We start from the raw sequence: 11,432 nt of genomic DNA on the forward strand, positions 1-11,432 counted from the left end.
CTCGGCGGAAGCCAGCCCGGGCCACCACCCCGCCCCCGCGCTGCTTGATCCTCGGCGACAGTGCCACCTAGCGAGGGCCAGGGCCACCGCGGCAGGCGGCGCCCACCACGGCTGGGCCAAGGGCCGTGGTCGGCCGGCCTCAGGCCCGCGGGCCACACCGGCGCTGCCCGGTGCCCGGCCCGCGAGGGAAGCCCACGCAGCCCCGCAGCCTCGTCTCCGCCCGCGGGGACTCACGAGGCGAAGGGTGAGGTACCGGCCGCGCGGCCTTAAGGGGCCAAGCACCGCACGGTGTCTCCCTCCGTCCTTTGGCGCAGGCCCTGTACGCACTGCCCCGCCCGGGGTCACCGCACGGACGAGGAAACTGAGGCTCACAGGGGCGGTGGCGAACCCAAGGTCACACGACCAGCTGGTGGCGGGGCGGGCACGAGCCTGCAAGCCCCGGGAGCCGCCGCATTCGCCGTGAGCCCCCAGGGGCGCGGAGGCGCGAGCCCCTCACTCTCTCCCCGCGCCGCCGCGGCTCAGGGACCCGGACAGGAAGCGAATCCCGCGCGAGGGGCCCCCTGGGAAGCACGCGGCGCCGGGGCACGTGACAGGGGAGCGCCGGCCGGGCCGACGCACGGGGGCGCGCACGGCGAGCGTCAGCGCGCGCGGAGGCGCCGACGGAGCCGGGCCCAAAGCCCCGGGTCACGTGTGCAGGGCAGCAGGCGAGCACGGGGGGGGGGGGGGGGGGGGGGCCGGGCGTGCGAGAGAGGTCACGTGAGGGAGGCCGGCGTCGCGCGGTCACGTGAGGGGCGGGCCGCCGGAGCGGAGGGGGAGGGGCGCGCGGCTTCCGGCGGCTGGGGGCCGGCGAGCGGGGGGGCCCCGTCCCGGAGGCGGCGGCGGCGCCATCTTGGCGAAGGGGGGATCAGGAAGTGCGGACCGCGGCGGCGGCGGCGGCGGCGGCGGCGGCGGCGGAGCCCGAGCGGAGGCCGGAGGCTCCCGGCCCGCCGGCCCCGGAGCGGAGCGGAGCGGAGGATGCAGCAGCCGCAGCCGCAGGGGCAGCAGCAGCCGGGGCCGGGGCAGCAGCTGGGGGGCCAGGGGGCGGCGCCGGGGGCCGGGGGCGGCCCGGGGGGGGGCCCGGGGCCGGGGCCCTGCCTGAGGCGGGAGCTGAAGCTGCTCGAGTCCATCTTCCACCGCGGCCACGAGCGCTTCCGCATTGCCAGCGCCTGCCTGGACGAGCTGAGCTGCGAGTTCCTGCTGGCCGGGGCCGGAGGGGCCGGGGCGGGGGCCGCGCCCGGACCGCATCTGCCCCCGCGGGGGTCGGTGCCCGGGGATCCCGTCCGCATCCACTGCAACATCACGGTGAGGACCCCTCCGCGCGCCCCTGCGCGGCCCCCTGTCAGGCACCCGGGATCGCCCCACACCGCACGGCTCTTTGCTCTCCGAGGACCGGGCAGGCCGAGTTCTCCCCCCCACCCCTCGTCGGGGCCCGGCGCCTGCTCCGAGCGGGTCACACTCGCCGCCGCCGCTGGAGGTTGTGCACCCGGCGTCCGCCGCGCACCCCGACATATGGCGCCTCGACTGGCCCTTTCCACCGGCCCACATCCCGTGGGCCGTGATTTGGCCCCGCGCGGCCTTACCTGGGTACCTGCGGAGGCCCCTTCCTTCCCCTGCTGTCACTTTTGGGTTCCAGGCCTGTGCCCTGAGCTCAGCCGCGGGGACCCACCTGGCCTGGAACTCCACGTTTCCGTGATACCTCCTTGTCGGCAGTGCCTTTGACTTAGGACGTTGCCACCTGTGGGATCGCTGCCCAGGCACCTCTCCCGAAGCCCCCCTTTGCTCCCTGAATTTTTACGAAGGAGCAGTTCGCAGGTCACGGACTCTTCTCTGTTTTGGTCTCCCTTTTATTCTGGCGTAACCTCGAACTCTCCTCCTTTTGCCCCAGCTGGTAGCAGACCTCCTCTCTCCTGTTCCCTCGGAAATCTCCCCTTGCCATGGGTGGGTGTCTTTCCCAGCAACGATGGTGATGATTGAGGACGGCGCCCTTGATCCTGAGCAGCTACAGTCCCTTCTGTGCCCAGTGAACACCATCGCACGCGAGGCTAAGCCAGGAGACATCCTGCAGGCCTCCTGCCCCATGTGTCCTCAGACCTCCCCTGAAGGGGGGCAGCGACTGAGGACTGGGAGTGCTCAGTGCTGCATGGCCTGGCACTTACCTGCTGGGACAGTAGTTAGGCAGCAGGGGGGCCAGCACTTTACCCAGCAGGCTGTCTGCACCCTGGAGGGAGTAGTCAGGGGAAACACTGACCTGTGAATCGGGTGGGGCTTGGGGGCCTGGTTTCCTATCCCTTTTCCTCCATTGAACCAGGTCAAGGTGCGGTGAGCCTCAGCCTGGGCTGGACGGTGCTCCCCCAAAGCACATGTGTCCCATTTTTTCCTGGTTTTTTTCCCCACCTTTTTCCTACTAAAAAGTTGAGATTGGAGAACTGGGTGTGGTTGAGTCAGGTGAAGACTTGAGTACCTTTCATGATTGCTTCCCTCCAGCGTTTGAGGATTAGCGCTGTGACAGAGCTAAGACCCCAGCAGAAGCGGGTGGGGGGACCCCCCTGAGTTGATTCTGTTCCCGAAAGGCAGGAATGCCCCCCTCTCTTCTAGCTGCCCATGTAGTTGCAGAGTGCCTGCACCGTCTTTGTCCCCAGAAGGAAGCTAGGCTGCGAGGCTCTCGGTCCAGTTCCTTGTGGCCCCCGTAAAGGAGACTTGGCGAGAACTATGCCCCCAGTTTTGGGCAGAGGGGGGGAGTCTGGTCAGGGTGCACTTGGTGCCTGGTCTCAGGAAGCCTGGGAATGTCAGCAGCGTGGGCTTCCTCCCCCCAGCCTGCCTCGTGGGGCCCTGCAGCCCGCGCCTGCTCGAGGGAGAGACGGGGGAGCTGGCCCGTCAGCGGTTCTGTGGGGAGTGACCGGGTCGGAGGCGTCTTCCTGCCCTCCTTCCACTGTTGGGTTCTGGAGACTCAGCCTAGCGCGTGGCTTTCCTTCTCCAGCCGAACCGAAAGTGACCGGCAGCCTTCGTTGTTTTCACGTCGGCGTGATTGTGACAAGGGGTCCCTTCCTGAAATCACCGTGGAACTCGAGGAGCGGAGGGCTGGAGGGCTCAGTGCCGGGTGTGGGACAGGCCGCCCGCAGCGCCGTGCGTGGGAAGCCTCCCTCCCCGCCGGTGGCGCGGCGGCGCTTCCCTGGCTCGCTCCTGAGAAGAGAAAGGGTGTTCAGGCTGTTTGGAAAGGGTTCTCTCGGGGACTTGCCCTGCTCTGGGATTTGTCGGGGAGCTGGTGGGATGCCGACCTGCTGAGCTGGGCTTTTGTTGGGGGCGGAGGAGCAGAGGGACCAGAAATCTTGGGGGACGGGAGGCAGGCAGGGTCTGCTCTTCCCAGGGCTGCCCGTGCTGACCACTCTCTCTGCTCTTTTCCCTCAGGAGTCCTACCCTGCTGTGCCCCCCATCTGGTCAGTGGAGTCCGATGACCCAAACTTGGCCGCTGTCTTGGAGAGGCTGGTGGACATAAAGAAAGGGAATACTCTGGTGAGGGGCCAGGCTGCCGGGCCGAGGCTGCCCTCTCCTCTTATGAGGCCCACATCATGGAGACGCCTCGTGGAAGGAGATGTGTTTGGGAGGGGGGTGGTACAGTACGTCCAATCCCTGGGGGCAGACTCCGGGGGGGGGGGGGGGGGCCGGCTTACTAAAGCCGGAGGGAGAGCCTTGCACCAAACCCGGCCTTGGTCCAGGAAACTCCCACACACGTGGTCCGGGAGATCCAGAGAACCAGGTACCGGATCGGGGTTTAGGAGCTTGTCCGCACACGGGTCCGTACCGGGGTGGGGATGAGGTGTCTGACGTCACCGCCGTCCCCTTTCCCAGCTCCTGCAGCATCTGAAGAAGATCATCTCCGACCTGTGTAAGCTGTACAACCTCCCTCAGCACCCAGATGTGGAGATGCTGGACCAGCCCCTGCCGGCCGAGCAGGTGAGCAGTCGGGGCTCTGGGCCCGGTGGATACCTGTTCGCGGAGACGTGCCTGCGGTAATTCCTCCGCACTTCCAGCCACTCCAGACACCTGCACGGGTCGCGACTCTTGGCCCTTGTCCTTCAGGTGGGGATGTAGCTAGATGGGCACTGGTGCCCCCAGAACTTCCCCGGGGGCAGCGAGCTCCGTGTCGAGAGGAGGGGGAGTTTTTACCACTGGCGGTAGCAGTTGGTGGCCTTTGGGGACCCAGGCTGCTGGGGGAACCGACGGCTGGTGTGAGTCTAGAGACGATCGAGTCAAGGAGAGGCTCCTCGGACCGGGACGCGGGAGGTGGGTCGTGCGGCCCCTGTCCTCTTAACGTGTGCACGTGGTAGGAGAAGGACGGGCCGGTAGTGAGGTCACTCCCTGGGCTGTGGCTCCATCCTGACCGGCTGGCGGCACGAGGCAGGGACACAGCCGCCAGACCCCGGGCTCCAGGGCGGAGGTCAGAGGCCACGTGCTGAGGCTCTGATCGCTGTCTTTCCCTCCCGGCCGCAGTGCACACAGGAGGACGTGTCTTCGGAGGACGAAGACGAGGAGATGCCTGAGGTAGGGTTGTGCCCCGGGGCGGCAGTGGCGGGAAGCTCTCTGTCGGCAGCACTGAGCACCCGCTGTATACAGCGTTCCAATGTAGACCGGGGAGAGAAAGGACTGAGGACGGGTTTACTGGCCTAGAGGAGCGGCCAGTGTAGTGGGAGACAGGCCCCCCGCAAGCACCGAGGACAGCCAGGTGCTGAGGTCTTTAAGCCAAGTAGTCCACGAGGTCACTTTAGGGGCCTTTGGAGTCAGACCTGGGCTCCCATCCTGTACCCAACTGGGGAAGTGACTCCCCCAGCTGCGGTTTCCTCGTTTCCAAGGCAGCTTGTGACACCTAGTACGTATGAGCGTCGTGAGGGTGAAACGCGGCGCCGCGTCTAAAACGCCCCACGTGGTCTCTGACGAATACTAAGTAACTTTGGTCCGTTCTCCAAAAACGTAGGCGCTTTTACAGAAAGTAACGTAGTAGTTAAGAACCCGAGCTTCGGAGCCACTCGGAGTCCGACTCACATCTTAGCTCCGCCGAGGGTTGTGCGGCTTTGGGCACGATGATGAACCTCAGTAGGCCTTAGCTTGCTCCTCTGTAAAACGGGAGTAACGGCGGAACAGCAGCACGGCGATTGTGGGACGTCAGCCGGGGCGTGTGGGGTCCGCGACAGCACCCGGCTCGGGACAGGTGTTCGTGGATGTCCGCGGCTGGCGTCGGAATTAGGAGGTTGGTGGTAGCTGCGTTGTGCCATGGTGAGGACGCCGCTCCGGTGACACTTCTGCTCCTGAGCGGCTCTGCTGGGACCTTAGACGCACGAAGGGCCGTCACACATCTCTCGGCCGCCGGCCTCTGCGCCGCCCCACGCACAGCGAGCTCCCTGCCCACCTGGGTTGGGGTGGAGGAGGGCCCAGTCCTCTTCCTGACCTCCTCCACCTCGTTCCCCTTGGCATAGGCGCCTCCGCAGACCTGACCCGGGCCCCGCGCCCACGGGGAGGGCGGGAGACTCGTGCCCCCGTCTTCACTACTCCTGGGAATCGTAGCGACCCGGTGAGAAGTGAGTTCTGAGCCACGGTGTCAGGCCAGCGTCATTCCAGGACTACAGAGGGGCCGCTGCTATCAAGGGAGAGTGTCAGGGACAGCTGGAGAGGGGTCGGTCTCGGGGACAAGATGGCCGAGTCCCCACTTGCCTTCCTGGGTCCTGGCGGGGTCCTGCCGCCTGAGACCGACCAGGAGATTTTCTTGGTGGGCGTGGGGCCGGGGCACTCTGGACCCGGAGCTGGCTGTGTCCATCCGTCGGCCTGCTGGACCGACCATTGTCCTGTACCCTTTGACCCCGGCCAGGTGGGACCGGGAAGGCAGTGGCCCTTGTGCATAACCTGTGTTGGTTCTTTCCTCCCCACCCCACCCCACCCCCGTCCCGTGCCCCCCCAGGACACGGAAGACCTAGACCACTATGAGATGAAAGAGGAGGAGCCGGCTGAGGGCAAGAAACCCGAAGACGACGGCATCGGCAAGGAAAACTTGGCCATACTAGAGAAGATCAAAAAGAACCAGAGGCAAGATTACCTGAACGTACGTGCCTCCCGGGGAGAGGCCGGGCCGAGGGGTTGGAGGGTCCTGGCCGGGAGAGGCCGGGCCGAGGGGTTGGAGGGTCCTGGCCGGGAGGGGGGGTGGGGAGAGGCCGGGCCGAGGGGTTGGAGGGTCCTGGCCAGGACGGAGGCCGGGGAGAGGCCGGGCCAAGGGGTTGGAGGGTCCTGGCCGGGAGAGGCCAGGCCGAGGGGTTGGAGGGTCCTGGCTGGGAGGGGGGTGCGGGGAGAGGCCAGGCCGAGGGGTTGGAGGGTCCTGGCCGGGAGAGGCCCGGCCGAGGGGTTGGAGGGTCCTGGCTGGGAGGGGGGTGCGGGGAGAGGCCAGGCCGAGGGGTTGGAGGGTCCTGGCCGGGAGGGGGGGTGGGGAGAGGCCGGGCCGAGGGGTTGGAGGGTCCTGGCCAGGACGGAGGCCGGGGAGAGGCCGGGCCGAGGGGTTGGAGGGTCCTGGCCGGGAGGGGCGTGCGGGGAGAGGCCGGGCCAAGGGGTTGGAGGGTCCTGGCCGGGAGGGGGGGTGGGGAGAGGCCGGGCTGAGGGTTTGGAGGGTCCTGGCCGGGACGGAGGCCGGGGAGAGGCCGGGCCGAGGGGTTGGAGGGTCCTGGCCGGGAGAGGCCAGGCCAAGGGGTTGGACGGTCCTGGCCGGGAGAGGGGGCGGCTGCGGGGCATCCGTGTCGGGAGCAGGCCCCTTCTCCGGGTGGGCTGATCCAGGGCGCCTGCCGGGCCGCCCCCCTGTCGCGCGCGGCCCCCACTCAGGAGCCCGGATGTTTGTGTCCTGTTCCTCGCAGGGGGCGGTGTCTGGCTCGGTGCAGGCCACTGACCGGCTGATGAAGGAGCTCAGGGATATCTACCGGTCACAGAGTTTCAAAGGCGGTGAGTGCGGGGCGCCAGGGGGCATCGGAGTCTTGATTTCGGCTCAGGTCACCACCTCATGGTTTGTGGGTTTGAGCCCCACATCGGGCTCTGCTGACAGTGTGGAGCCTGCTTGGGATATTCTCTCTCTCTCTCTCTCTCTCTCTCTCTCTCTGTCTCCTCTTCTCCGACTCGTGCATGGGTACTTACTCTTTCTCCCTCTCAAAATAAATAAACTTAAAAAAAGAAGTTCTGGGATACGTGAACGTTTATGAACTTTCCAGTCCCAAGAATGCAGCTTTTCAAGCTATTGGCTGAGACTGGGTGTTTGTCCATCGGGGTGAACCTGGAGTCTTTGATCTGTGTTCTGTCGGCCCGGGAGGGGGGTCTGCATCGGGGACTGTCCCCCAACCATCCTAACCGCACCTGTCGTCTTCCCTCCTTCCAGGAAACTATGCAGTTGAACTCGTGAATGACAGTCTGTACGATTGGAACGTCAAACTCCTCAAGTGCGTGGGGCTGGGCAGCCAGTGGGGGGGGCGTGGGCATCTCTGGGGTGCGGAGGGGCTCATCCCTGAGCTGCCAGCGGTTGGCCGGGAGAGCGGGAGCCGGGACCAGGGGTCTGAGCCCAGGCTTGTTGCCTCAGAGTCGACCAGGACAGCGCTTTGCACAATGATCTCCAGATCCTCAAAGAGAAAGAAGGAGCCGACTTCATTCTACTTAACTTTTCTTTCAAAGTAAGGCTTCTGTTTGTGCGGCTCCCCCCGAGCCAGGCTCCTTCCCTGCCCCGCAGAGGGCGGTCCTGCAGGCACTGGCCCCTCTGATTTCTCTCTTTCCTCTCAGGACAACTTCCCCTTTGACCCGCCATTTGTCAGGGTCGTGTCCCCGGTCCTCTCCGGAGGGTGAGTGGCTGCTCGGCAGGGGCGGGGGGTGGGGAAGGGGTGCGGAGCTCTTGACGGGCAAGCCGCCGACTCACCTCCCTCCTGCAGGTACGTTCTGGGCGGAGGCGCCATCTGCATGGAACTTCTCACCAAGCAGGTGAGCCTGCGTCCCGCGGTGGCCCAGGAGGGGCTGCGCTGACCGCAGCGCACGCTTGACGCTCGGGTGACAGGCAGGGCTTGCGCCCGCGACCCACACGGACAGCCGAGGGCTGGCCCCGAGGTGCCCCCGCCGGTGGAGGGGGGCGGTGTCAGGCATCGGGGCCCTCCGGACACCCTCCTGACCCGCGCGCTCCGGCGCCCCCGTCCCCAGGGCTGGAGCAGCGCCTACTCCATAGAGTCTGTGATCATGCAGATCAGTGCCACGCTGGTGAAGGGGAAGGCGCGAGTGCAGTTTGGAGCCAACAAAGTAAGCCGCCCGGCCCCGGCCGCTCGCGCCCAGGGCCGAGGGCCGGAGGCCTCCGGCTGGTCGGCGGGGAGGGCGGTGGGGCCGTGGTCCCCAGGCAGAGGGTCCTGGGGCGGGAGCCGGGGTCTCTGGGGGGCAGCTGTGGAAGGTGGCGGCCGTCGGGCCGCGGCCGGCCGTGCTGACGGTGGCGTCCTGTCCCAGTCCCAGTACAGCCTGACGAGAGCACAGCAGTCCTACAAGTCCCTGGTGCAGATCCACGAGAAGAACGGTGAGGCCCGGGCCCGGGGGTCGCACTTCCCGCCACAGCAAGGACCCCTTCCTTGGGTTTCTAAGCCTTTACCGCCCATCACACGGCGCCTGCCCCCGTCCCGCTGTTCCCCCCATTCCCCCCATTCTCCCCCGCCCCCGTTCTCCGGAGAAGGGCCCGAGGGGGTAGCGTCCACACCCCTGCCCCGGAGAAGCACCGCCCGCCCAGCACACGGGTGCAGGCCCTCCTGACCACCCTTCCAGAATGCTCGTCTCACTGGGTCATCTCAGGTCGGGCGCCTCGTTCTCCCCGTCTTCGTGGCCTCCAGCGGGCAGTTTCCCAGCTCCCCGACACCACCTGCGTCCCGATGACCCCGGAGGTGCCCTCCCTCGGTATTGGGGCCAGGAGGGGGGGCTGGGGCCTCCACCCGGTGACTGTCCCCTCACTTTCTCTGCAGGCTGGTACACACCCCCGAAGGAAGATGGCTAAGCCCGGGGAGCCGCCCTCCTCCTCCCCAGGCGCCACTGGACCAATTACCTTTGAATGCTGTGTTCGGATCTCACGCCGCCTCCGTGGTCCCTCCCTCACTTTTCCCGGACGTGACATAGCTCTGCCTCTCGCGGGACAATGACGGCTATTGTAGGCGCTAAGGGAAAACAGAACTGTCAAGTACTCAAGACTGACTTACAGACCAACCAACCACCTGGCTGGAACCCCTGCTAGCAGGCACTCTTATAAAAGAAACTTTCGAGCCTCCTTATATTGCTGGAAACTCAGCTGTGCTCCAGACTAGAGCCTCCTTACCTATGCTATGGATTTTTAATTTATTTTCTCTTATTTCATGTACACTGCTTTTTTTGGTTACAGTGTATGATGGATGTGTATGAAAAAAATGTATCTTTGGGAAAACAATTACAGTTTGTTAATTTGAAGATGCTGGTCTTGACTCCTCTTTTTCTTCCCGCCTCCTGCCCCCCCCCCCCCGCCCCGCCCCGTGCCTCCCCGGCAGTGGGGGAGGGGCAGGGCCCAGCCGGCCAGGGGAGAGGCTGGAGCACTGGGCTCGCCCCCAGGTCTCTCCCCGCGGCCACCAGCACTTGCCACCCCCCCGCGAAACGCAAAGCCCAGCATAGCTGCTAAACCACAGCGGAGCCAGCCGCAACGATGACCTTGATTCTTAGCACTTTTCTTCCCTAGTCGCAGATGTTTCCAAATTTCTAAGAAAAAGATAGATTTTAGAGGCCGCTTCAGAGAATTGCTTCTACATGAATCGAGGGGGTGGGGGGATGAGGCCCTCCCTGGGGAAGGTGGCTTCGACCAGCTCCCAGTGACTGCGGATGCCCCCTCGCTCCGGCCTCCCGCCTCATCTGGGCTCAGCCCGGAAGCACGTCGTCTGGCCCGGAGAATCCGGGTTCTCTGAAGGCGCTCGCCTAACGGGTCCTGCTGGAAGGGTTAGCTTCGGGGGCTCGCTCTGTACCCGGGTTCCCCACCCGGGCTCTGGACACTGCTGGTCCGGGGCGTGGGGTGGGGGGGAGGCCTGCCTCTGGCCCCGCTCACGCACGCTCGCCTCGGGGCTGCGGCGGCCCCTGGGGACTCCTCTGCCTGCAGACTGGGTGCCGGGCCAGGCGAGGCTAGCGCAGCCGCTAGTGTTAGGAAGCCCGGACCCAGGACGCCACCTGCGAACCTGCAGCCTGCCAGCACCCCGCCCTGTCGCGTGGGGGACCCGGCCGGTCTCCGTTTCCTCGCACGGATTTGAAGCCCCGCCGCGGCTGGACAGCTGCCCACTCCGCCCGGGGCTGCGCTGACTGCCCACGCCCACCTGATCTGGGTGCTGACAGACGCGGAGGGGGCCCCCGGGGTGGGAGGGGGGCGGGGAGAGACCCGCCAGAGAGCGGGGGAACTTACACCAGCCCTGAGCGGGGTGTAGACTGTGTTTTTAGTAACGTGTGTCCTCTGTATAATGTATTTTGTAATGTATTTTTCTCACCTACCAAAGGATGAAACAAAATTATTTAAATAGTTTGGCTCTAATAAAACTAATTACTTTTTTATTTGTAAATATTTAAACAATGTCTGCACCCAACCTGGGGCTGGAAGTCACAACCCTAGCATGAAGAGTCACGTGCTCCACCAGCCACGGGTCCCACTAATACAATTATTTATCTTTTTTAAGTCTGTTTATTTTAGGAGAAAGAGTGTAAGCACAAGCAGGGGAGGGGCAGACAGAGAATCCCAAGCAGGCTCCATGCTGTCAACAAAAAAGAATCGACACGGGGCTCAAACCCACAAACCGTGACCTTGTGACCTGGGCAGAAATCAAGAGCCAGATGCTTAACGGACTGAGCCACCCAGGCGCCTCACTAGTGAAATTGAACAGCGCAGGGGCGCCTAGGTGGCTCAGTCGGTTGAGCGTCCGACTCTTGATCTCAGCTCAGGTCTGGACCTCAGGGTCATGAGTTCAAGCCCTGCACCGAGCTCCACGCTGGGCATGGAACCTGCTTAAGATCTTTTAAAAATAAAGGAACAGAGGGGTCCATGTTCCCGGACATGAGGGGGAGCGCCAGCTCTGGTGAGTGGAGACCAACTCGAAGGGAGCCCTCCACCTTTCCGCTCAAACTCCACTCCCCCTTCCTGACCTTGAGTCGAGGGCTCTCTTGAAGCTGCAAAGCACAGAAGAGAAACGAGGCTGTACCGTCCTGAGCATGGAACGCCCAGGGCTCTTCTCTGCACCAGGACAAACGAGCTGCTCAGGACGGCGGGGTCCCGGGGGGCCGCGGGGGGCAGGCACACCACAGCGGCTCTGGTCTCACAGGGCAGGGCCGGGGACGGTGGCCACACAGAAGGATCAACACCCAGA

The 11,432-nt window shown here is 65.0% G+C and overlaps 1 protein-coding gene across 1 annotated transcript; it reads left to right on the top strand.

Moving 5' to 3' along the window:
• Positions 1-897: 897 nt before the first annotated feature.
• Positions 898-9,510, top strand: UBE2Q1 (ubiquitin conjugating enzyme E2 Q1). The gene is made up of 13 exons (XM_023247296.2): positions 898-1,341; positions 3,445-3,549; positions 3,886-3,990; positions 4,528-4,578; positions 5,987-6,127; positions 6,924-7,008; positions 7,436-7,496; positions 7,634-7,724; positions 7,831-7,889; positions 7,977-8,025; positions 8,239-8,334; positions 8,533-8,599; positions 9,036-9,510. Exons 1-13 carry the CDS (start codon positions 1,015-1,017, stop codon positions 9,065-9,067), a joined length of 1,269 nt encoding a protein of 422 aa, XP_023103064.1. The 5' UTR covers positions 898-1,014; the 3' UTR covers positions 9,068-9,510.
• Positions 9,511-11,432: the final 1,922 nt, after the last annotated feature.

The sequence above is a fragment of the Felis catus genome, chromosome F1 (genome assembly GCF_018350175.1).
Source record: "Felis catus isolate Fca126 chromosome F1, F.catus_Fca126_mat1.0, whole genome shotgun sequence".
NCBI classification, from domain to species: Eukaryota; Metazoa; Chordata; class Mammalia; order Carnivora; family Felidae; genus Felis; species Felis catus.

Excerpts from the sequence above, each read along its gene's own strand:
- UBE2Q1 (XM_023247296.2), top strand. The coding sequence starts at position 1,015 with ATGCAGCAGCCGCAGCCGCAGGGGCAGCAGCAGCCGGGGCCGGGGCAG. Across the intron at positions 4,579-5,986 it reads AAGACGAGGAGATGCCTGAG|GACACGGAAGACCTAGACCA; the intron begins GTAGGGTTGTGC and ends GTGCCCCCCCAG. Across the intron at positions 8,335-8,532 it reads TGCAGTTTGGAGCCAACAAA|TCCCAGTACAGCCTGACGAG; the intron begins GTAAGCCGCCCG and ends GTCCTGTCCCAG.